The sequence below is a fragment of the Taurulus bubalis genome, assembly GCF_910589615.1.
Source record: "Taurulus bubalis genome assembly, chromosome: 19".
In the NCBI taxonomy this organism is placed as follows: Eukaryota; Metazoa; Chordata; class Actinopteri; order Perciformes; family Cottidae; genus Taurulus; species Taurulus bubalis.
Window position 1 is genome coordinate 16,193,904 of NC_136607.1, and position 26,965 is coordinate 16,220,868.

Below are 26,965 nucleotides of genomic sequence, written 5' to 3' on the forward strand. Positions count from 1 at the left end.
CACTTTTGTGTAGTTTCTGTTCTATCTACTACTGTTGGGCAGGACCCAATAATCCCTGAGATGATGGACAGTGTGATCATGTGACTAACGTGTCTGAGAGGGCGGTTAGATGTTCTAAAGAATGAAGATGTCAGTCTGAATGTTTTTTTTTCTTTCTTTTGTCTCGTTAGCTTTTTCTTTTGCATGTCACACTTTTTATTTGGAGGTACGTCCTTCATTAATTTGGCACTATGGATGGCGGACTGACTCTTATGTAGCAGTGAAGAGGATATGGACCCTCAAGTTGAATACCACTGACTCTACTTAACAGTAGCGAACATACTACTGACACCAAGTGCAACTACAGGCAGTGGTGGACATTTACTTGATCATGCTATTTCAGCTTGGCAAACAAAATACACTACTGCTGTGATTAATCCAGGCTCCACTCACAGGGCCCCTATTATTCACCAGTAACTCCTACTGGTCAGTGCTTTTTGAAGATGGAACTAGCTTTTTTTATGTCAGGATGGAATGGATGCTAGTGAGTGGTAATGTCCAGTCTTGTTTTCTATTCAGTGTGTTTGTGGGAAGCGCGTGAGTCTTTGTGTTAAGGAAGGGGAGAGCTGAATGCACCGCTTGTGCATCCTGCTCTGAATGTGTTCTCTCACTCTCTCATTATGCTTTAAAAAGGGCGACAGAACTATGGAGCCAAGCAACGTTTGTTTTTGTTTCGTTTTGGGAGCTTTGTGCCGCTGATACCGAGACAGAAGAGGAATAAAGTTTGACAGAAAAGGGGGGAATTGTACTAGTATTCCAAACAAGCGCTTTTCAGACTCAGTGCATTATACCTTTCAGTAGTGCATTATATTGTATTAACTTATTAACTTCCACCACCCGTAAGAGCCAACTGAGATCCCTGAGTGGCTCATGTTGCTGAATCAAAATGGACTGAGCTACGCCACCGAGCTGTTTGCTGCTCATTTCGATTTTCATGTAGCTGCTGGCGCTCAACACTAGTAATTTCCCTGTAATAACAGACTGTCAGCCGCTGGAGTAATGTAGGGAGAACTGCACAATACTTGATATTTGTTTGCTGCATTTTGTACATTTTTGAGTAGATTTTTTTTGTTATGTTTACTAAAAAGCAGGCACTATTTTGAGGTTTATTCTGTTACAGGCTTTCAGAGATGTTATGAGTCTTATTTCATTGTTATATTTTATGTTAATTTATTTTGAAGAGATATAATAAAATGCAACTAGGTATGTTTTCTGATGAAGAGTGTGTTCTTGTTTAAGTTGTAGTGTGTGCATTTATGTGTGTGCACTGTAATATGTACAGTATATGTGCATCTGTTCCGAAACACTCCCCTTTTCTTTTCTTTTTACCATCTGTCTTCCTGTTTCACTCTCTTCTTTTTTCTCACCTTCATCCTTATATTTCTCTGCAGGCTGTCTATTCCCCCTGTCTTTCTCTTCTGGATGTGATGGAGGAAGGTATCTTAATGAAAGGTCTGTTAGGCTGTTTAGGTCATTCTTAATCACACATAAATTACTACACACTATTATACTTCATATTTTATTTGGGTATTTTTTACAGTTTAACGAGAAATAAATCATTTGAAAGTAAGAAAGAATCAAAGTAATTAAGCATGCATCTGGCCAAGAGGGCCATACATACAAAAAAAGGTAAAAATAATAATAATAATAAAAGTTCAAATAAAAATTCATCAAAACAACCATGCAACACTTCAACAACGTTGTCAGTCAGTTGTGTCAATGATAAATTCAGCCCAACAAACAGATATAACAAAATATATTCAAAGGGTTCTATTCACAGTGTTTCTTATACTTGGATCTAAACTCATATATGTGGAGTTACATCCTGGTTAAAGATAGCACTTGTCTTTTTAAGAGATAATGAGCCTCTAGAGCCAACAAAATCCAAAAACCCGTACGGTTAGAGAGGACAAGTCACCTGCCAATTTCCTTATTCTGACATATATTTGGTCCATTTTGTCGATTTTGCTATGTATGTTTCCTTTCTACTACTATACACTATTATAGACAATCATGCCCTCACTCAGACTTCTCGTTGGGCCATAATTACCTCCGCTGTTTATTTGTTTGTTAGCAGGAATAAGGAAAAACTACCTGCCCGATTTTCATGAAACTTGATGGATGTGTGTAGCAGAGGCCGAGGGAGAATCTATTACACTTGGGAAATAATCTGAATCACTGAGCAAATACACAAAGCATGTTTCACTTTCATTAACATTGCGAGACAGGACATGGCCAGAGCAAAATGTCGTAGTATCGTAATAGCAAAGCACCATCGAGAGCGAACCTTTCACTCTCAAATAAAGTGGCAGACAGGAAATAGGGCACTATAAAGTAAAGAGGGGAAGATTTAAGCCACTAACCTGTCATTACAGGTCACATTGCCTCACATATTCTGCCTGCTCTTTATTCCACATATAATTTACCAAGCCCCTGCACCTATACAGGGAAAAAACACAAAGAATTGTTCAATTGAGTTGCCTGATTAGACCTCGGCTCCAGTCTTGATTGCCAGTTGTGTGACTCACCTGTTAGTCACACAGCTCCTTCCTTTCTCTTTCTCATTGCCACATATTTTCACCCTCTGCCATCTTTGCTTTCCATCAGTGTCTCCTTTTCTTTCACCAAATATTGCTCTTTTTACTTTTTGTACACTTATGTAGTCTTCTGCTTTACATTTAATGACACATCTACACTGAGCTAAGACATCAGCTGTTTCCCCATTTCAAGTCTTTATTCCAAAATAATCAAATGTTCTCCTGTACATTCACAATAAGCATACAGAGACAATATTAGCAAACTCTATTTCTTTAAAATGCCATTTATAGGCATGACAGACGTTAAGCAATACTGAATTATTAGACACCAAAGTGTTTTTTCATCATATAGCACTTTAATGTGCAAATTGCAATAAAATTAAACAGTACAAATATTTTCAACATTTAAATATGGATGAAGTCAAAGAGTCAAAGTCAAACATTCTTGTGTACAGGATTTAGCATTTTAGAAATGCATACTTGGTCCAAGCAACCACAAATGTATATTAAAAAGCACATTCTTTAACTGAGTAGTGCTGAAAGTAAAATGGGGTTTTTGATTACTAACATAGTACAAATTAAATTAATCCTTTATGGCACAATACTGAATATATGGCACGGCTTGTTAAAGGGGTTGAACTAAGCACTTGTCGTGCAAAAACGTACATCATACATGTACAGCGGAGAAACATATAGCTATCATTATTTTTACATTCCCTACTAATTAAGACCTCTACACCACTGAATAACACACTTCTATGGTTCAGCTATGAAAAATAAGCTTTAAAGGAAAGCTGCAATGCACGTATTTTATTGAAGTCACCCAGTGTTGAACATATGCATGATTTTATGTGACTGGTGGTAAATAGGTTCAAGGCCCAGGGACATTTACAATATGTGCATCAGATTTCCGTTATTCACAAAAAGTCAAGAAAAGATGGATACTGTTGATCCCGGGCCGCCAACGTCGGCTTCCCAAAATGTCTCACCTTGAAGTTCAACTTGCGCTTTTCCTGAGGGAGCCACAACAAAACAAAAAAAGCAGAAACAAAATCTACAATCACTTTCATCTTTTTGTTTGGAGAATCTCGAACTCGCTCTAAACAAGGGCAACACTGTAGGTGTGATGGACCCGATCCAAATCCCTTCTGTTTGTTAACAAGCTCGTCCCTGACTGCTCATCTGAGAGAGCTTTCACTGCAAAGAATTCACATTTCTTACAAACAACATCTTTGGCAGGAGGATGAAAATGCCACAGATTACATCAAATGTCACCTGCCAGACAGTAGGCACTCATATAATACAGTTGTAGACTGCAAGTGCAGGAACATTGTAGCACAAATTGTCCTTTTCCAGGCTGGACCTGCGTGGACGCAACGAAGGGGGTGAATATGAAGGCGTGTGCCGGTGAAGGGCAGCACGCTATCAGAGCTGTGTGTCTTCTCTGGTGTCTGTGCTGCTGGACTCACGTCTCTCTTTCAGGCTGCTTCTGTGGACAGGAGGCTCCTCTGGGACGTGAGCCAGAGGGTCTGAACGAATCAAGTACCTGAGAGAGAGAGCAGATAGAAATATGAGATAAGTGTGTACAGAAGTCACACAAAGAAGGAAGAGGAGCTAAATAAACAACTAAACTATGAGATGCACTTTCCACTCTCTATCATGAACAGGATACTGATGGGCACTTTGCTCGCTCAGCTGTTTAATTCATGTCGCTTCCCTGTAATTGTATATTATTTCCAAAATAATACACTATAAAATTGTCAGGTTCTTTTGGGGGGGGGGGCAACAGGCCAAGTTGTAAACATTGATATATTATCCCCTTTTGAAGTTCTCATGCTAAATGTGCTTTTAAACTAATTACCTATTTACTCATCCAGTAGACACAGAGCAACGTCACTTTCAATTTTTAGTCGTGTTTTTGGGCACCTGACGCCAATGAGCCCAACATTTCACTCTTCTTTTAGCTTTGTTTTGGTCTGAACCGACACCTGTGGGAAATATCTGGCTCTTCAGTGCTACATGCTCAATAGTTTACCAGCTGTTTGCTGCTCAGCAGTGAAAGTGTTTTTAGAGATTTCTCTTCTTTTTTTTTGCCAGCTGGATAAAAGTCGATAAATGAACAAAAACAGCAACAAACAAACAAACAGCTCTGCAGAGAACGGCAGACACCAGGAGAAATTTGTTTGTCACGACAAGCGATGTGGAGGACTCAACGATTCTTAGTTTCAGGTGATGAGTCACCATTTATGCTAATTATTCAAGCTAAATCCTACACACTGGCCCTTTAAGTGAATTGGGAACACATTATAATTCGGAAATTACAGTGACAAAGAGATTACTTTTTTGTTTACCTATCCGTATTCAATATTCATTTTGATTGAAATCAACCGTGAAATTCAAACGTCATTGTTTTCTAATGAAATGTGCAAAGCATTACGCATGCAAAAACACCCACAAATAAGACAGCTTTGACAAAGCTGAGAAATAAACAGGAGCAGTGGTGAGTCAAATTTCACAAGATTACCATTTGCACTAAACAACACATACAAAAACCCACACGCACAACAACGCAAAGCTTACACAACATCATTGAGCTCCAGCCTGGTGTTGGGAGAAGGGTTAATCAGGACGTAGGACAGAGTGTTCTGCTGATCATTCTGCTCATCTGAAACAGAGACACCACCTCCGTCAGCAAACTGGAATAGCCAAACATCTGTATTACGACAGTCTAATGTCAATAGGATGGAATTTATATCTTTACCTTGTAGGTATCCCAGATTGACTCTGTTCATGACATCGCTGGCTGTCAGATTGGTCAAATCTTCTACACAAAGCAGTTAAAACAAGAAACAGACCAACTTTTAAGTAGAAGAAGACATGAACGTTTAGGAAACGAAAGCTCAGAGCACTTTAAGAAGTGTCCTTCCTCACCATATCCGGAGGTGGGGAGGCCCAGATGCCTCATGCGGTTGCGGACCAGCTCAGTCAGCTCCTCCCTCTCAGACCGCCGGTAGAGGTTGAGGCGCTGCTGAGCGATGCGCTGGGCGTGGTCCTTGCTGGAGTCCCGGCTCACTCCCTGCCACCTCACGCTCTTCTTACTCAGACGGCGTGCCCACTGCATGCTCTTCTTCCTCAGCAGGGGGTGATCTGATTGGCCGTTGCTGCGAGACTCGTCCCCCTTGTCCTTGGTGTCCTCGCAGTCGTCAACACTGACTGACACCTGTGACTGTGATGGGGGTATAATATAATAGCTGTATACAAGTAAATACTAAATCAACTATTGGATAGATTGAAGGGACATTTAGCTCAGACATTTATGGTCCCCAGAGGCTGAAGCCTACTGACTTTGGTCATCCCCTGCCCCACCAGCACCAGCAGGTCAATGTTTTCTTCTGCTTCTAAATAGATTGGCGCAAATTGTATCCAGACATTCATTGTTCCCAGAGGATTCATCCTAATTACTTTGGTGATATCGTACCTTTCCCCTTGTGCCATTTGTAGTTTTCAGTAAAATATCTCAATAAGGCTGAGTCATTGCCATGAAATTAGTTTCAGACATTCGTGTTTCCCACAGGATTCAACATAAGCGGACCTTTTTGTTGTTGTGATAAACACGTTATTGCATTCAAACTGGATATTTAGCTTTTAATCAATGTACAGCATCAACTCAGAGGTCTCACCTCAGAAGTCGGGAAAACGTGGGATTCTGTCCGATAGATCCCGATAGGAATTTCAGCACTAGAGGAGCAGAGTTTCTGGAACAGTCTTCCATAAGTACTAATCCACAGATCTTCCTCTGTTATTTTCATCTGGAACACGAGATAAACAAGTAAACTATTAGTTATATAATGCAGCGTGGCACTGTATCAGATCTTTTTTTTTATCTAACTCACAGCACAAAGGAATCCTGATCCTGGAGTGGTGTCCAGCCCCAGCAGCAGCCTTGCAATGAGGATCATGTAGTCCTTCACAAAAGACTGACATGGAATCACAGAAAGACACTTTTATAACCAAAATACAGCGGACATTTGGAAACGTGGAAAACACAAGAAGGCACTTTTGCTTCCTGCCGGTGCCGCTGCTCCGCTTCTACAGGTGACAGTGTCCCTGCTGCTGTGAGACACATTCATTTCTTGTTCTGAAAAGAGTTATTTGAGGTGCATAGCTGTAGGTGTGTATACAAACCTGATACAGCAGGGTGTCCAGCATGCTGATACTGAACACTCTCCCTGCAGCGAAGGGTAGGCGAAACATGAAGGCCAAGTTGGAACCTTTATCACGCTCTTTCTGTGGGGGAGAGCCAGGACAGACACACACAAAACACAACTCAGTCACTTTTCTGACTGTAGAAAGTCAAAAGGAAATGGCAAACATAATAAGAGCAAGAAGAGTGACTGCATAACAAAAACCACAACATCATCTTCTACATCTACTTTTTACAATCCACGTTTATAATTCATACTATATACCCTCTAACCTTCTCCAGCTTGGAGAGGGCCAGTGAATAGCAGTCCTTTGCTCTAAACTGCATGAATCTCATGTTGGATGGATGAGTAAGCTCTGTGATAATGCTGAGGCTGGGAAACAACCTGGAACGGGAGAAGGGTGTGACATCAAAAGAAAGAGTCAGAGGATGAGACTAAGCATCACGATCGTGTTAGCAATGTGGTTTCCAATGCTCAGGCTCAGATGCACACAATGATGTCATACAAATAAAGACCATGTCATGATTAACATATGATAAACATTAGGATAAAATCTGATTAATTACCTGAACATCGTCTGTACATTGACAATAGTTTTGGCATCAGCCATGTAGTCCTCCTCGGCACTCATTGTACTCTCTTTATCAACAACAACCAAATTATCAGCGTAGATAATGCCACACTGCAGGAGGCTGTCCAGACTGAAACACACACACACACACACACACACACACACACACACACACACACACACACACACACACACACACACACACACACACACAGAACAATGAGCATAACAGCAGCAGAAACCAATTTACCTGGAACATGCTGCACTTCCAATTAAATTAAAACAAGTTCAAACTCCTCTTGAATATATTTAATTGAAATGATAACTTTAAAGTACACTACAATACAATTATACTGAAAAGCAGGGTGTTACATGACAGTCTTACTTGTCTATGGTCCCAGCCATGTAGTAGACCATAGGGAAACAGCAGATGGCCTCCAGAAAGTGATTATCTGGCCTACAGGAAACATGATGTATGATAGAAAAATGGAGGTCCTTTTTTACTCCAAACACAACATTTTTTTTGGAATACACAAACAATGAAATGACACAAGCAACATTAAACGTTGCCACTTACTTGGAGAAAGGTTTTACTCATGTTCACATGGTTAAAACCACACGTTAATTGCGATAAGTATAAATGTGACGTAATGGTTGCTGTTTTGCATTTGTGTAGTTGGAAGATGTTTTATAATGTATCATTGCATTCAATTAACTCAAGATAAATAGCTTCGCTGCACCGAGAGGATAGTCTCTGGTGCGAAACAAAAAGCACAGCGTCACCTGACCTCGCATCTCAGAGAACTCGTATAGTGAAGGCAGGTGTGAAGGTAGTCATCAACTGCAGCGAGTGATTAACTAATCAAAGGACAGATCACTCATTATGACTACCCTTATGGCGTCTGGGGGGCTGCTACCAGTTTAGCTTAGAAGTCAATGTAGATGTTTCTTTTGATTTTTATGAGTAATGTGATTTAAGTGAACATTAAACACACTGATAAAGACTTTACGTCTGCTTCAGGAACGTAAGTGTTGATACACAATGTGTGTATATGAATGTGATGATGTACAACACTGAGTACCGGGTCCTCAGCAGCCTCTGTGGACTCTCTACTTGGTGTGTCTTTAGGCTGAGGGCTGAGTCCGTCTGGTGCTGCGTATGCTCAGTGAGATGTTGTTGCTTCATTACTGCCTGTCCACCACCACTACATGGTGTATGCATCTGCCCAGTCCTGCTGACAAGAGACCCAAGGCTGTTGTAATGCTTGAATTGCGTATCCAAGTGTGTGGGAGTTTGTATTTGTGCGACAGCGCTAGGAAGGGAGAGAGCGAGAGAGTTTTATAGGGGAGAGAGAGAGTTTATTGTTCTGTGTGTGTGTTTCCATGAGAGTCCTGAAAGCTCACATGTGGGGGCTGAAAAGGGACACATCAGGGCTGTCGATGAAAGCCTGCTTGGTGTTCTCCAAAGAAATAATTTTCATCTTTTTTCTCCGCCTGTAGCAATATAATATCATTCAGGTTCAAGGCAAAACAAGTTGCTATGGTTACTGTCTGGAGCTACAGAAGTGCAGCGTTTTTTACTTTCTTTGTCGCCCCAAAACACACAACGTCACTGTGAGCGGCGGCCGGAACCTAACATCAGGGCCGACAATGGAGGACCACCTCCACAGCCTCGTCCTAAGTGATCGGCTGACGTGAGCTCTTAGCATGCGTAATGATTCCCAGCGTGAAATGTTCAATGACAGAGTTGAAAGAATGGAACGATGTGTGTGTGTGTGTGTGTGTGTGTGTGTGTGTGTGTGTGTGTGTGTGTGTGTGTGTGTGTGTGTGTAACTCACGGGTTATCTAGCAGCAAGACGATGGGGTTGAGTTCTTTCCTGGGTCTGTAATAAGCTCTGAGAGGCACTATGAAGTTATAAAGGCCGTTCCCTGCAGTCTCAGCAGACACAATGATGAGCTTGTTTTTAAAACCGTAAGCTTTAGCGTCCTCAAAGCTGTTGTGCCTGCAACCCTGAATAAGTAGCACAAAAACAGATATTTTCGGTCTGCTGTGATGTAAAGGACAAAGAAAGGAAGGAACGGAAGTAATGATGGAGGCAGTAAGACATTGAGTGACTAAGTTGGAACAGCGACTGCCCACCTGGTCCAGACGTAGGCAGCAAAACGGAGCTTTTTCAGCCAACAGATGGCACAAGGTGGGCGAGCTCCCAATGTACGGCGAGTTAGGGGGATAACCCTTCACGTACCTGCAAAAATTCAAAAAAAGCATGAATGACACATTTCATGTTGTAATTTATTGGACTAACAAAAAAAAAAAAAATAATTCATTCATGTTGCTTTGGAAATGTGCAGTGCACTCAGGTTCAACTGCATGATATTAATATGTTTTTGTTGAATATTCTGGGAGGTTGCGTAATGGTACAGACACTAGACTCAATTGGATTATGCATGATTGTTGGCTTAATTTTCATTTCGCAGGTTTAGCACATATTGAATGACAGATGCTCAGCCAGAAATGCAACAACATTAATTAGAACTAAAAGAAAGTTAATATACAACATTGCAATACAAATTATTTAAAAACCTGTCTCCAAGATTAGGTAATATTATTATATGCTCAAATAATTAACATTGACAAGTAGTATCTTATTTACTGTTACAGTTTGTTAGTCGTTAGTTTTACCTACAAATGTATATTTCAGCACAACAAATCTAAGTTCTACCTGAATAATATTTAAGTCAGGTAACTTCTGTTTAGTTCTACTGCATATAAAATGTTTTGAACATTATTTTATATGTTTGTGTTATTAGCTCTGCCTCCTCATGGTTAGGTTTTCACAGTGTGGCCATTTGTGTACAAACAAAGACAAAGAAACCTTACTCAGTGGGTGAGTGGCCTTTCTCATCCAAGAAGACGGAGTCATCTTCTGATTGGTCACTGAGGAGGTCACATGGCAGGATTGAGGCGGAGTCGGCGATCTCCTGAACTGGAGCGATGCTTGGCCGGCGGCCCCCTAATCCATTTACTGTCGGTGGGACCAGTTTACCACCTGGGACGCCAGGCGGACTCGTATTCTGAAGATCCATGGCAACAGTGCCTGTGAATTAAATTGCCTGAGCTTAAATTGCGCATAAATAACATCAAAGTCATCAATACCTTCCAGACCTCTTTCATCGACCAGAGCAGTTAATCACTCTCTCACCCATGCTGGCTATGATGCTGTGCACCGGAAGCTGCGAGGGTCCGTCGAAGAGACCCCCGACAGTGCGGCCCTTCCTCTCCTCCTGGTTGAAGATGAAGGCCGAGTTCTCCTCCTTGGTGATGTTGATGTAGTAGCATGTGTCCGTGGCAGCCATGATGTGGCGCGGGCCAGGGTTCAGCAGGATGCTCTTGTTGTCTTCACTCTTTATTCCGATCAGACACACGCCGTACCTGCCCGTCACACACCTGCTGTTAGCGTGCACTTACAAGTATCTGACAACACATTTCATTTAAGGCCATAAAAATAGATATAACCCCCAAGCTAAGCTAAGCAGCTGTTTGTTGTAGCTGTAGCGTATTGACGTCCCAAACTCTTCGCAAACAAAGCCAATACGCATAAAATGTCTACTAGGTACAATTATTTCTTTCACACCAGAAGTGATGTCTGGACATGTAATAATCACATGCAAATTTTGCTGCAGTGAGCCGAAAAAAAATTGTTGGAATGTGCATCATATTTGACATCACTTTTTAGCGGGACAAAAACAATGATGTAATCAAAAAGCTAGATGTTGGTAATTTTGCACTTATTTATCTGCATGAAGTAAATATTAGGATGACTCAAAATAATAGTTTTTGCACTTGATTATACAAGATGATACAATGTAGCAACCTCTGTAAATGTCTAGGTACATTTTCAACTTGTCAGCATCTGAAGAAGATGCTTTAGCTTACATGTCAACTCACTTCTTGTGAGCATGAAAGGAGGCGTATGTAAAGCTTTTGCCGTTATACTCTCCAAAGAACTTGCTGTCACACACTCGGATGTGGTAGACCTCGTTGCCAGAGCAACATCCGTACATCCTCTGCCACTGCTCCGGAGACTGTTGTCCTTCTCTGCATTCATTCAGGGGAAGAAAAAAAACAATCAAGCGTACGGCGGATTTTACCGTCTCTTTGAAGGTTTAGGAAATTGCCTCATGTGCTAATCTATTCCGGATCCCTCATTATTGCACAACTCAGGGTCTCCTGGCCCTTGCCATTAAATCTCGTGGGATCTCTGGTGAAAGCAGACATCTTGATCCATGTGTCAATGGCATTGTCTCTAATAGGCCCAAAGTAATGACCTCTGATAATTACTGTAATTGCTCAAGCGCTTTGATGGAGTTTAATGATATGCTCAGAACAACCCGGAGGTAGCAGTTTACAAACTTGCTTTTTAGTATTTATTAACATTTACACAAGATTACTCATACATAATTCCTACTCCACGGCTTCCATTCTGCAACTTAATATAAAAGACAAAACATTCTGCTCATTACTATCACTATCTCTTGGTCCCCTTTAGACTTATTTCCCACTCAACCTCCTTAATGGACTGCATGTCTCTAAATTCATCTTGTGCACTCAAGGACGCACGCCCACACATGCAATGCAAGCGCAAACATACTCCCTCATAGTCAGACAACTACAATGCATATTCATGGACAGCTTTTGTATTAATGTGTGCAATTTAAAAGCCTGTTCTCTTTTCTCGAATAAAGATACACAAGCTTTCAAAAGGGTTTTCAGGAACACAGTGGGTGCTATCGACCTCTGGTTTCCCTTCATTGTGGTTTCCCCTCAGCCAGCGACATCAGCTATTAAAAGTGATCCGCTTGCATGCTGTGAAAGATCATTTTCCACCTGAGAGGTTTTCACACATTTTTACAAAGAGCAAATCCCAAAAGGCCATTTACTGGGTGCTACCTGGTGTCTTTTGTTAGCTTTAATGCACTTATTGTTCTTAACTCTTGCCATTCTCCACAAATAATCAGGACATTTGTCTTTGCTTGGGCGTGTTCACCCCCTCTGTGCCAGTTCCATGAACACATCCATATGCATCAGCAGACATGAACATGTGAAGAATTTTTAAGTTTCTGGCAAAAGATGCATGCAAGATTACTGACCGTCCGCGGGAGGTGTGCACAAGCAGCGTGACCAAGGTGGAGGTGGCAGGACACACACAGTTGAGAGCCAACATGGCGTACTTGAACTCCTCCTCACACACAACATGATCTGAAAAGGATTCAAGTCGTAGAGGACATGTTATCATGTGTTACAGCAAGAATGGTGCTTTATGAGTGAAAAGCTAATCTTCCAAGAACAGTTGGACATTTTGGAAAGTTTGCCTATTTGCTTTCCGGCGGAGAGTTAGAGATCAATACCTCTTCCTCTAACTTTATAATTTATTTGATCGTGTGCGCAAATGCAGGAGAGCGAGCGTCGCTGAAATAAAGGTATAGATATAGGTATAGTCCTCACTTTAGTTGGGGTCACACAAAATACTTAACTAACGACTAGTGACTAGCTGAATTAATCATGAATTGCAGTATTAAAACACGTTTATAAAGCACATGTTAACATAGTCCCTAACCATTAGTGCATATCTAAATCATTATATGTATAAATAAAAGCATGAACAAATCACATTTAAATATTTTTTTTATCATTTACTAACACTTTATAAATGATCTTATTAATCACCTATAATCATCACCTATAAGTCCTTAATACTTAATTTACAAATGGGGAATCCATAACTTATAAAGTATGAAAACCCGATCATGAAACACATAATAGTCAAGCTTATTAACCAAGAATAAAACATTTATAACTGTGTTCATGAATTGCATACTAATTAGTTACTAATGAGTATTCATGTTGGAATAATGCTTTATAAATGATGAATGAAGTGTTTACGTGCACTTTACTAATGCTAAATAGTGTGTGCTACCTATGTTTTTTGTTTCACCCTGTTCCGCTCCATCTGCCTCCATCTGCCTGGTTGACAGACCAGAAAGCAAATAAGGGATTCACTTAAAGTTTAGAAACTCCCACCTGCAAATTTGACATGGAACTTGTTTTCAGGTTTGAGTATCTGGACATAGAGGGGGCAGTTTGGAGCAAAGTCCTTCACTGCCCAGGCTCTCAGGATGGTCTGATGGTCCTGTGGGAAAACGGTCAAAGATAATGTAATTTCACTCTTGCTTCAATGTAATCTCCTTTAATTAGTTGGCAATTGTCTTCACGGCTGACTGACGTGAGTGTTTGTAAACAATTGAATGATAACTCATAATTGGAGTTCATTAATTGTCGCCCTCCTTACCGCAGCCATGCGATCCACCTCGTTGCGACTGCTTAGAATGAAGCAAGCCTCCGCGTCATCCATTCTGCCGAGTTGACAAATAAGAGAACAAGTCAAAATGCATGAAAACTAAAGGCAAATTACTCAAATACAAAACAGCTGGAAGGTATCATAAACCCTGCCACAAAAGTCAGCCAGTTATCTTTGACCAGGCAGAAGAGACAACAGCAACCTTTTCTTTTTTTATTTAAAACTGCCTGAGTATAGACAAACACACAAAGAGAAACCTGAAGTGCTCCGCACTGTATGTGTGTTGTAAACGTGGAGCCGTCTCTGCATATGATTACCATAGACAGGAGAGTGCAGAATGCAAAACAAGTGTGGGAGGATTTGAAACAGTACCAGATGCAGGATGTAAGCGCGACACACACCCAGTCCTCTAGATTTAATTGCTCTATTCCCTGGCAAATGTTTACAGTGTTATATAACCGATGTTATCAAAGTACTACTTTGGTGTTTGGTGTCAGGTGTTCCAGTACATTATGTTACAACTGTTGCACAGGACTATTGTGTATGTTTGGTTACAATTGCACTTTTATAAAGTTGGGGCACTCATAAGAGACAGAGCCATCCTGACTTTTAGTCCTGATATATGTAATGAAAATGACTAAATTACTTTGAAATTACCCCAAAAAAAGAGTCAGTAAATGCAGGGCTTCTGATGGCATTTGAGACGGTGCACAAGTTGACAGCAGGTACTTCAACCCTTTTATCTGCTTTAACATATTCACTCTCATGATTCAACATGATCAGAAGAATGGGAGACAGATTATGTTTTCTTTTCTCAGAGAAAGAGGTCCATTTAATAGCTTAGTCTTTAAAAGAAATTAGCACAGCTTGAATGAATAATAACAATGTTGTCTCAGTATGAGGCAACACGATTGCTCTGACAAGCCTATTCACTCGAAAAGGAAAGAGAGAATATTTGGGCGACATTAAGGAATGAAAGGACAATAGAGGTGTATGTCCTCCTGATGGTTTAATGCAATTATGTATACCTGCCTAAAATGCAAGTTGATCTGAGACAAAGCAATGCAGCTAGCAGGTACATCAAAGGAAAATTTAAGGAGAATTAACAAGATCTTACTTTTTTCCCTAACCTTTATTGACAGGAGTTCTTTATATAAGGTCGTGGCATTACATGTGCATGTGTTTTCATATTTATGTGCATAGGTATGCATATATATTTGTTGTATTTTGTTGGGTATTATATACATTTCATTTTAGTCTGGACCAACCGACAGCCGGACCGAAGTTTAAGTGTTACTTACTTGGCTCTTAGCAGGTCCTGGTCTTTGAGAACGGATCCTTGCAGATAGATGACCCTTTGAGACCACAGAGGGATCTGCAACACTCTCCGCACCTGGAGGTCCATTTCACTTGGGCACAGGATCACCACATAGTAATCCTTTGAGGTGACAGAAGAACCACTTTAGTATCCCCGGTGGAATGTACGGATAGACCTATTCACATCCTATATGTGTACTCTAGAGTATAACAAGATATTTTAATATTTTTTTGTACCTGCAGCCTGGGATGGGCATAGAATTCGTTGAGAAAATCCATGAGCAGGTCTATCTTTAGCGCACTGACACACAGCACTACGTGCTTCTCTGTCTGCGCTCTGTGACGGCTGTAATTCCCTCCAGACTTCTGTCTCTCCATCCACAAGTACATCAGCTCCTCAAACTGAGACACAGCAAGTTAACTGAGTAAAAGTCACAAAGAAGCATTCAGAGGGAATATGTCAGCATCTTCCTACCTGCAGAGGCAGAACCACTAGAGCGACACAGATCATGATGACCACCAGCAGCTGGGAGGGCCATATGCGGGGAGTGACGTCTCCAAAGCCCACCGTGGAGAAGGTGACGATGCAGAAGTAGAAGGAGTTGAAGAGGGAGAGGTTTTTGCCGGCTCGCTCCAGGTGCTGGATTCCACACGTGCTGCAGAACAAGTTAGATAAACAATGTGACCAAACACACACAATGCTAGTATGTATGACTACTATTCACGTTAAGCAGTGATAGGCTATTTAGTTTAACCCTTTATTCTACAGGTCCAATTATTGACTAATAATTTATATTCCTGGAAATAGCTGTGTAATTTGGTACTAATTGCAGGGAACATTTGCTGTGTTGAGAATATAAAGACTTGAGTCTTGAGTCTTAGTTTAGTTTTTTTCTTTACTTATGCCGTGATCTAAAAATGTTCTGTCACTGTTTTATGTTGTGTGTCTGAAACGTTGTTTTAACGTGCTACTGCTGTCTTGGCCAGGACACTCTTGTAAAGGAGATTTTTAATCTCAATGAGGCTTTTCCTGGTTAAATAAATAAAATAAAAATAAAATATCATTGTATTTAAGAGTTATTTCCTTTAAAACGAAGTCAAAATGTATTCAATATTAATTTCAAAAATGTTCGTCGAAAAAAATCCCAAACCTCCAGTGAATTACACTCAAGTTTATGCTAGCAAAGCATTCGTAATTCATTGGAAGTGTAGCACAGAAACACAAATACACAATTATTTCTTTCAAGGAAAACACTAAAGTGTCACAAACATTTCCTAATTTCTTTACAACTTTTACCAATTTTACTTGTTGCTTTTATGATGCTGAGATTGGATAGCCGCTATCTGATCATAGCAATCTACACCACCATATACATTTCTAGTTGAGATGTTGATACAGATAAAACATTACAACTTGAGGTTGAATTCATAAAGAATGAAAGAAAAGACAAAGCAGCCTCACCCAGTGAAGACCAGGCAGAGCAGAGTGCAGATGAGAATGAGGACCTGGTTGAACATGGCCGAGTTGGTCCTCTGGATTGCTCTGTGGACGTCATTCTGCCCGGTAACAACAGCATACTTTAAAATATGAACTATACTCATAGAAAATAAGGACATGAACTTGCATTGATCAAATGTTTTCTCAGGAAACACTCTCATTATTAGTTTAGACATGAGTTGACATTATAGTTCTGCTCTTGGATGCTTCCTGTTGCAGCAATTCAGTGGAGCAACATGAAACACAGAACATGGTACAATGCAGAGAGGGTTGCAGATAATCCCCCTGTGGAAAACCTCCAGGGTGCACACAATCAGAGCAGAACCAAAGCAGGAGAATGGGTGTGTTGTTAACAACAGCAGCTGCAATACGACGGTGAGCTTGGAGTGTCTTGCCTGAACAAAATCATTAAAATGTTGATGGGAAACAAGTCATTAACAGAACCAATTACAGTTATTGCTTCTCACTCACGATCATGTTCTCCAAAGCACACTTGGCGAGCCAGCAGTTGAGAAACACGGGAATGAAGATGTTTCTTATTGAGGGCCAGAAGATCTGAGGAGAAGGTGAGACATTTCTCCACTCATTTATAGATAATATTTCAGTCTGTTTCATTTCAACGTTTATTCAATCTCACATTAAAAACTGTGACGTGCTCTCACAATTAGAATACTAACATGCTGATATTTAGCAGGTAAAATGTTTCCCGTGTTTACCACCTTATATTAACGTGTTAGCTACTTTTTAATTGCCAATTAACACTACAACTATATATAAAATATGCATTGTATACTGAGAGATAAAGAGTAGTTCAGTCATGGTACACGTTTTACCGTAATGATGAAGGGAACTGTGTTGATCATCTCCAGAAGAAAGGACACCTGGAATATCTGCTCCCAAATGTTCCCCTTAAATAAAATAAAAAATTGATGCAGAGACTTTCTGACAGTTTTACCTGTGAGCACACAATAGACAGTGAGTCACTGCAGTCAGAGATGCAGAACTTAATTTTAATCTGTCACTTTACATGACCACTTAAGCCTTCACCTCAGCCAGATCCTGTGATTATCATCTAATGCAGCCATAAAAAAATCACTTTGTCTAATTACACCACTTATGGATTGTCAATCTCACAGACTGTAAGTGACTAATGCACACATTGTGTTGAAGTTGCTTGAAGTTTCTGTGTTTGGGTTTAGAGTCTTACCTTGTAGCTCAGATACATCAGTAACATAGTCTCCAGGAAACTAATGATGGCTACAATCACCTGCACATATCGAAACAGGGAATAATGAACACAAGCTCATCAATTATTAACAACAGAGGGACCGATTCAGAAATAATACTCTCATAAATAAACCCACTTTATTGGCCATGTGTGTGTTCACACATGGAATTTGAGTCCGGCTACACGTTGCTCTCGTCGTACATATTATACAATAAACAAGATAAATATAAAAAAAGACATTAAAGATAACATAGTAATTAGAACAACAGTGTTTAGTGTGACTCACTTGAATGGCCCAGACAGGAACTTTTCTGTCCACCCAGAAGATCAACTCCCTATGAGACAGAGCACACAGCTCTGAATCAATCAAGCATTGCATTATTATCTGTTTGTGTACCATCAGCAAGAGATAGATATTAGATACAGTCACAAAAAGACTTGCAGATGACCAGCAGCTGAATGTCGCTCTCGCCTCAGGCGACATAATCATTTTATACTAAAAGGACCATGTTGCAGAGATCACACCTTCTGCTGCTTACCAGTTTATTTCTCTGTCCTGCACTGATCCGTTCCACTGGCAGTCAACACTACAGAATAGTGAGGAACAAAAAAAGAAAAGGCAGCAAGATTAGATTAGATGTCACATCCATCAGTTAAATCTTCTCCTCACGACGGTCTGATACCGAAAACGGAATGTTTTCTAACTTTGTTAAATGCTTACTGTTGGACAAACAATGAAAATGCATTAATTTAAAGATGTTGATGATCGATGGTTGTGTAATTTCTAAGAATACTTCAAACAGCTGCGTTTGTTTCATTTCTTTGGGGGCCATTTTATTGCCGGTGTTTTGTTTGTACTGTGTGTAAGTGCTTCTATTGACAATAGACAAACCATTTGTTGTTGCCACTGGGAGCGTTTTGCTGTCCTGCGCTGTGGCTGCCGCTGGCGCCCTGACCGGGGTTATCCGTAACCACGCGGATGATATACAGCAGACAGGTGAGCAGCTTCAGGGAGAAGTTGAACACACGAATCCGAAGGCCTAAAAGCAAAAGAGTTACCCATCTTCCACACAGATACTCACTACAAACTATAGCACCAATGGGATTAATTGTGACTCATAAGCATCATCAGTGTGTTTAAGTACTTACATTTGATGATTGACAGTAAGTGTGATTGACAGTAAGTGTGCTAGGGTGGTAATTATCATTACATCTATGGTTGCTAAACAAGACCTATACTCCTCTCTATGCATTTGGTTCTCATTAGGCACAAATTGGTTGACTTTGGGGAGTGAGAAGATGACCTGCACCTTCCACTTACTTGATCTTTGGTTTTTGATGAAGAAGAGCTTCAGACGCTCCTTGAAGGTGTTTTCGTTCACATAGAACTCCACCTGAACCCTAACAGGGACGAGAAGGAGAGGAACAAGAATCAGAAGCACAAACAGAAAGAGCCACGCAAATGTTTTTCAGAGCGTTTTTTTTAATGTATGATGTTTTACACAGCATGAATAATAAGGAAGAGGAGAGGAGAGTTTGGTAATTATCTGGCTGTGATTTTATTTCCCACTTAAAAGGACAGGGTTGATGCAGAACTTTTCTGCATTTCGATCCGTCCTTGAGCACACAGTCAGAACTGTGTATACAAAGTATTAGGCTAACGGGAATGTGAGATTAACAGTGGACAGACAGATATACAAACACACACACACACACACACACGGCCGAACGTATTACCTCCCCACAGGCTTATGTCTGGTGGAGATTACATTTAATTAAAAATTACAATCTTATTTCGACATTTTGCTAGTGACAACAACATTTCTTGTTGAAATACAAATAAATACGATTCCATTGATGTTTTTCATCATGATTTACAAGCTGTGATACACATAAATTAGGTTTTACGTGAGCCATCAGGAATAACGTTCTTGTGGGTAGAGAAATACTTCCTCTTATTTAAAAAAAAAAGGATTAATTGTGAACCAATATGTTGGATGTTGATTTGTAAAACAGAACAAAGCACACATAGAGCCAGTCAGAGAGCATAAGAACGATTCAAATGCAGTAGCTTGGCAACACACAGAACATTTTTGCATGGCCTATTATAGCCTTCACATTACTGCCTGCAGAAGAGAGTGCAGACAGGTAAAAAATGAATAGACAGAGTGCACGCATGAGACAGATTAGAAGAATTGTGAGGCTTCTTCTAATCTTGTGAGGCCGTGATCCTGCTGCTGCTGCTGCACCGGCAATCCCAAGTTTCAGTTTGTGGCTGAACGGTTCCCAGTGAGAAAGACAGTGTGGGTTGTTGGATGCACAGACCTGTGTGCTGCTGCAGCTATTTCAAGTCTGCATGATAATAAAGCTGCACCAGATGAAACAGAGGAACACTAATGATGAAATCTGAAAACAGCTGTCACGTCTGGCCAGCAGCAAGGCAGAGATGGGCTCCGGAGGTGAAGGCACTTCAACTAATGGATGGCTGTATCATATAAGGGTCCTACAGATTGCTCACTGTCTGTCTCTGTGTCTCACCCCTCCACCCACTCACACACACACACACACACACACACACACACACACACACACACACACACACACACACACACACACACACACACACACACACTCACTCACACATACACACAAGTAATGACCCTTAATCAGCTCCTGTTGAGCACACAATTGCCAGCAAAGGAAGTCTGACATTAGGCATACTGCGTGTCAAATCGAAGTTGCAGGCAATAAGGCGCTCTGGAAGTAATTCGATCTGGACTGGAAAAGATCTGCAAGTACAATCATCTTGCAGCTCTGGAACCGGCCTGCTTCTATCAAATTAACTCACCTGGAGGTTTTCATCAACACCAGAGAACGACCATAGCTCTCAATGCAAATAGGTAAAAGTAAAAGTTGTTTGATCATTCTTTTTTGTTTTGTTTGAAGAGCTTAAATGTGTTCAATTAATTAGTAGATCAACAGGAAATTAATTAGTATCAATGGATTAGACTTTGACAGCAAATATTCAAAAAACGCTTAATTTTATTTAAACACTTCTGTGTTAGTAAACAGAATATATTGTATTGTTTTGGACTGTAGGTTGGACGAAATAAGCAATAGATAGACAAAAAATGTGATCAACATTTTGCATAATTCTCTGACATGTTAAAAAGCAAACTATTAATTGAGAGATTTAGAAAAAAAGGCAGATTCATTCATTGTGGAAATAATCGTTATACTTGCAGAGCTAAAGTATATTGTTATTAGAGCTGAAACGAGTATTCGCATAATCAAGGGCAAAACAGTTACGGCAGTATTAAGTTAGACTTAGGAGTTATTTCTCATGCAAAAACAATTCCAAAGAGTCAGTGGTTGTGGCTTCTCACGTGCCAATATTTTCTGGTCTCCTTCAATGATAGTGAATTATAGATATTTTTGAAACGTTGGTCGCACAAAACGAGGCATTGCAATAAGTGACCTGGAAATCGTTTCCCCAAAGGTTAGAAAAAAGGATCGAGCATGACAACCTTTACTTTATACTACGGCAGTTATGTTCATTAATACAATAAATAACTGACTTCCAGGTAACTCTAAATGAATAAACACGCAGGCATGTCAGCAGTTTTTGGCCGCGCGTATATTGGTCAGAGTGAGCGCTTCCTCCTTCGTCCGTCTGAAAATGGCTTGCATGATTGCAGTTGCATAATTATAATCTCCGTTGAATAATAAAAAATACCAACAATCAAAACTTCTCATAGCCTCTCCTCGCTTCCCATTCAGAGCACCCAGCATCAATCCAGTGACATTAGGGCATCATGCCCTCCACGTGGCCCTACCTCTGCCCGGCATCACCACCAAATGGGTCCGAGGTCCAAGTCCCCACGGTCGGATTGGCCCAGGTTGGGAAGATGATTCTCGGATCCATTGTGCTGGAAGACACCTGCGTCGTGCAGTCAGCTTATCAGCGTCTTGACCAACGCGCCTCCCCGCAGCTCTAAAACAACAGCGCGCGAACTGTGTTTGTAGGTGAATTAATTTTGGAGGGAAAACAATCCAAACGAGCCGATACAACGAAGCTATGCAAAAATAAAAATAGAAGAAAAAAAAGAATTCAAGGACAAATCTGTGTTTGATTAATCATCTATTGTAATGACTGAAGTGCTTATTTGAATATTTTTTTAAATGCATACAATCTCTCTCTCTTCCTCTCTTGTGCGCGGGCCTGTTGCCACAGCAACATTGACAGGAATAACCCTACATGATGCTGTTGCAACATGGTCCTCTCCAGTAGCACTGCAGGTCCTAATGAAGCTGTAAACATTCACTGTGACATCATGGAGGAATGCTCAGATGGATCAGCCGCAGAAACCCTGATGTGTCTTCATGTGTGTGTTATCTGAAGCCTTCTAGTGTCACAGCAACAAAGCCCAAAGTCATGCACTGTCTGTCTTTCTGTTTTGCTCGTCTGTCAAGACAAATGTGGAGATTTCAGCGTGACAACTGACAGAGGACTGCAACAGAAAGATGTTTCTTTTGGGATTTCAGAACATGCAGACAAAAAGCACACAGAACAATGCTCTCTTTCCAACTCCCCTCTCTCTTCTGCATCCCTCCCACCTTTTTGTCTTCTCTTAATTTGACGAGTCTGAAGTAGTAATTTATAGATGACCTTCTCCATGAGTCAGTGCTTTTTGGAAAATACCGGAAGAGGCCACTCCACTTCAACCCACCTTCGCCCACACTGGTGGAGCCACTCTACGCGGCTTTCCAAGTTCCACGAAAGGACCCTAACGACATAACTCCTGTCTGTGAAATATGTGACATTTTCACTTATGCATCACGCATTTATGTATCGCTACGTTTTTCTCAGAAAGACTTCACTTAAATGTGAATTATGAATACATTTAAAAAGGAACACATGTGATAAACAAATGGCATTGCACTAACGGTGACAGAAAGTGGAACAACAGATGAAAGGAGGAAAAAAAGAGAATGTACAAAATAAAGGAGTGGGCCGGAGAGAAAGACTATACCACTTAAAATATGGCAGATAGTTTGACAATACTGTGTACATGCTTGTGTGTGTTTCTTCCCTAGCATGCTTGTCTTTGAGAAAGCGACCTTTGGCAATGGATGATCCCTGGGAAGATGTGACCAGTGACATTTGGAAGTTCACAGACACACAAGCCTGCAGGCTGACCACCAAAACATCCGTCACCGCCAACAACATTATCTACCGGGGACAGAGGACAGGTTGATTTGCTGCAAAAGAGCAGAAAAGTGATAATAACCATCTAAATAGGAGCTGAAAATGTAGACAGCTTTATCGAGGAGAAAACAGTGGTTGTTGCAAGGACAGCTGGGGAAAGGTCACATCTGACTGAAAGCATTGGCAGAGCTTGTTGTTTTTCCTCGTCAAATAGATGTGTCAAATATTACAAACAGCATTTGCAGTCTCAAAGGTTTGCTGCTGTAATCACATCTAAAATTACATTTGATCATCACTCCCCTGAGGTCCATCTGGCAGAACCCAAGCTTGCATCCTAAATGCATATCTTTAAGGAATGCAAAAATGAGCTAACTTACTGCTTGAGATTGTTAAAATTCAGAACTCTTCCAGACCACTGCAATAACAGAAAAAGGTTTGTTCTTTCCAAAGTTGTTTTTTGACTCTCTTTGTTTTTGGCTTTAGAGGCGAACACTTAGTTCTTGCTGTAGCACAGTTTGTAATCTCAAGACGAAAACAAATGAGGCAGATATCAGAACAAAAGAAGACTGTTACTGCTCTCGTCTATTTTGCTCAGAGGCTGCAACAGAGTAGAACCAAATGTTAAAAAGGAGACACTAAGGATGAGGAAAAGTAATAACAGAGGGACTGAAGGCAATATCTCATTTCAAATTCTTATCGGGAAATAGGCCAGTGTTGTTGCTGAAAAAGGTGTTTTAAGTAAGACTTTTTGAAGTTTTGAATACATTCTTGTGGGAATATATCAAACACTCTCTGTGTCCCACACACACACACACACACACACACACACACACACACACACACACACACACACACACACACACACAGCCTACTTCACAAAAAACCTAGATTCAGAAACGTCTTCTTTTTCAGCACCATGGACAGCAACCCAACTTTGCCACGCTTCATTTCCTCTTTTCAGGCAGAAAGAATAAGTCCAAAGCAAGCACCTCTTACAGCATATAACAGGGTTAGAGAGCCCTTTAAACTGTACTTTTGACTACTAGGTGTAGACAAGGCAAGCACATCATGCACAGTGATGTGCCAAAAAGGTGGCGTTGAATGCTAATTGAAGTATTTGTCAGCTGTAAAGGAAAATCTAATAAAAAAAAAGAAGCAGTCTGGCAATCAGCACTTAGGTGAGAGCAGCAGGAGATGACTAAGAGAACTGAACTGACGTCAAATAATCTGTATATTTTTTCATTCATTTTAATTTTTACCTTAATTAAAAGTTGTGACCTTTATAGCTGTCATTTATAGCTGTCAGAAAACTGCAAAGAAATGCCAATCACACTGAGATACTGAGATTATAACTCTATGTCTTGTTTTGACCAACCAAAAGCCCAAAAGCCCAAATTATCAAATTTACTATCATCAGCAAATTAGGTAAATTAATTGATTATTTATTGTTTTTGGTGGTACATGGGAGGATTGTGAAAAGCTCAGCAATTTCAAAAATAGAAATTCTAGTTTGAATACAAAAAATAAAATCAATTGCGTCAGCTTTAACACCGAAACACTACAAGTTGAAAAGTGCATGAAAATAAGTGAGCAGTTAGTCATCAGTTAGCTAAAACTAACGGATAAACGGGGAAAACAGCACCAGGGCTTAAATAAACAGGGTTATCAGTTACTGAATAAATGGTTGAAAGGGGTGCTTGAATTCATCTGGTGGGACTGTGGGGATATATTTTGAAAAAACAAGTCACTGGACTGTGTTAACAGTATTGTTTATATCTGAAGGTCAAACTCTTGTATGTCTCTCACAATTTTGGACTTTTTCCCTTTGGACCGTCACCAAAAAAACAGAATAAATAAACAGAATGTGATGTTTCTGTCTCTGGCCGTGTCAAACGGCACTGATTAACATTCTCCATGGGTAACCATCACTCTTCACGTCCACACCGCTGCCTACCTGTCATCATTCTGGAAGCTCTGGTCCCCGAGCAGCAGGTCTCTGAAGCGGAAGCGGGGAGGCAGCGGAGGCACCTCTTCACTCTCCTCCTGCTCCATCTGAAGGGTGGAGATGTCTAAGATAACCCCGCTGCTGTTGGTGTTGGTCTGGAGTGGTACTGGAGAGCGACTGGAGGGCGGAGAGGAGAAAAGTAAAGAAGCAGAAGGGAAAAGGAGGGCGAAAAAGAGACAAATTGCTAATGTGAAGGGAGCTGGATGGGCAGGAAAGGTTGAAAAGGGACAAGGACGAAGGAGAGGATGCAAGGAAAGGAAACATATTGAAAAGTGCAGATGGTGGGCTGATTGCAGAAAAGTATGGGTTAGTGTATGAGTTATTTCACTCTGCGCATTGAGCTTTGGTGACTAATTAGTCCGAGTCTTTTAGACTTCACCTGCCTGTTGGCAGCTTGTTCTGTAATATGAGCTGTTCAAACAGGATCCTGACAGCATATGGACAATAAAAGGTATCCAGCCAACATGTTCATCTAAAAAACACTATGCATACTAACTGCTTACAATTTAGATTCATTTAAATTCCATTTCGTTGATGCTACTTCTGTTTAGGTTATAGGATTCTAGATTCCAGACACAGATTTATCTTAATATCAAATCATAAAAAAGCTTGTTGCATATTATCACAGTGGTTACTCATCACAGGGAGATGTAACAGATGCATTTCAATATTCAAATGAAGTGTGCATTGGTGTGAAATGAGGTGTTTTTTTCTGGTCTCTTCCACTGAAGAAGAAGCCAAACACAAAATACAATCTAGAGAGAGAGAGTGTAGGAAAGCCCTAAACCTCTCTTTCCTCAATGTCTCTGCCCTCCTCTCTATCACTGTCTGCCTGTTTGCTCTCATCCTCCATTAAGCTTGTCAAACATATTACATAAAAGATGAAGGGTTTATTTCCCATGTGCTTTGGTGAAACAGATCCATCTAACTAAACCAACCATAAGCCAACGGCAAAGAGCACCAGTCTCATAAAACGCAGTTGAGCTCACAGGTCATTAAAGCATCTGAGTGAACAGAACGGACAATGAAGCATGTTGAGGGAGAGCTTTTATGATTTGAGCTGGTGTGTAATTTAACAACACAGCTGTTTGTCTTCTTTTCTACTTTTAAAATAAACAATTATTTTCAACACAATAGTTTTTTTATTGAAAAGTGTATGTTCCAATGGAGAAACACAGATGCAGAATCCAACAAATTACAACATCATTTGAAGTGTCAACTATGTAATGCACCATATGTCTGCAGTATAATACCCAATACTGAAAGCTGAGACAACGAACAGCTAAACAGTGATGACAGGATGAGCAAACTGTATGGATGGAGCTCTGGAAAAAAACACAGATACAAACTAAAATCAGCATCTTTACACACAGCACCAAAACTAACTGAATAAAACATATTCAAATGTCATCAAACGTATAGATATTTGTCACTTTTCATTGTTTTTCTTACTATCATTGTTATTATTCATCAAAAGCACTAAGTTAGTTATCCGTCATTATAATCTCCACAATGATAAGTTTGCCTCCTGACTTTTGCTGCCCGTCTCTCTTACCGTGGCTTGTGGTCGTTCACGGTCCCATCATCGTGCACAAATGTCTGATTCACGTAACATTCACTGCACATTTTGGCCGGAGATCCGGCGCCGCCGTCGGACTGGAGAGCGGCGGTGGTCGGCGTTGAGTCCCCCTCGACTAAGTCGTCTTCCTGGGTCAATTGCATCGGAGGGTGATCCGCCAGAAGGGAGTGGACACCCGGAGAGAAGGACGCGCTCTTCTAAAAGCCCGGCTGCTGTCTCCCTGTGTGTTGGATGGATGCCCCCTCCTCTCCCCCCACCACACTCCTCACCTATTCAGGTGCATCTTGGAAGAGTTTTTTTTCTTCTTTTTTTTTTGCAGCCAACGCAGATAAAGAGGCTGCGAGCAAAGTCGCAACTGGCTAAGGAAGTCTTTAAAACAGAGGAGCTGAAAGCTGCAGATTAAATCAAAATAATCTTC

General features: G+C 40.7%; 1 protein-coding gene across 1 annotated transcript; it reads right to left on the bottom strand.

Annotated features, from left to right (window-relative positions):
- Nucleotides 1-4,001: 4,001 nt before the first annotated feature.
- Nucleotides 4,002-25,030, bottom strand: kcnt1a (potassium sodium-activated channel subfamily T member 1a; the record flags this gene model as incomplete). Its single annotated transcript, XM_079235137.1, has 30 exons — nt 24,918-25,030; nt 19,076-19,155; nt 18,647-18,794; nt 18,294-18,341; nt 18,041-18,089; nt 17,734-17,793; nt 17,360-17,434; nt 16,998-17,081; nt 16,491-16,585; nt 15,504-15,684; nt 15,266-15,430; nt 15,013-15,149; nt 13,703-13,766; nt 13,435-13,543; nt 12,504-12,612; nt 11,302-11,451; nt 10,556-10,785; nt 10,234-10,450; nt 9,493-9,598; nt 9,191-9,363; nt 7,738-7,809; nt 7,348-7,482; nt 7,054-7,165; nt 6,762-6,863; nt 6,470-6,553; nt 6,257-6,385; nt 5,508-5,802; nt 5,338-5,400; nt 5,157-5,241; nt 4,002-4,122 (listed from the first exon to the last, which is right to left on the bottom strand). Exons 1-30 carry the CDS (start codon nt 25,013-25,015, stop codon nt 4,002-4,004), a joined length of 3,576 nt encoding a protein of 1,191 aa, XP_079091263.1. The 5' UTR covers nt 25,016-25,030.
- Nucleotides 25,031-26,965: the final 1,935 nt, after the last annotated feature.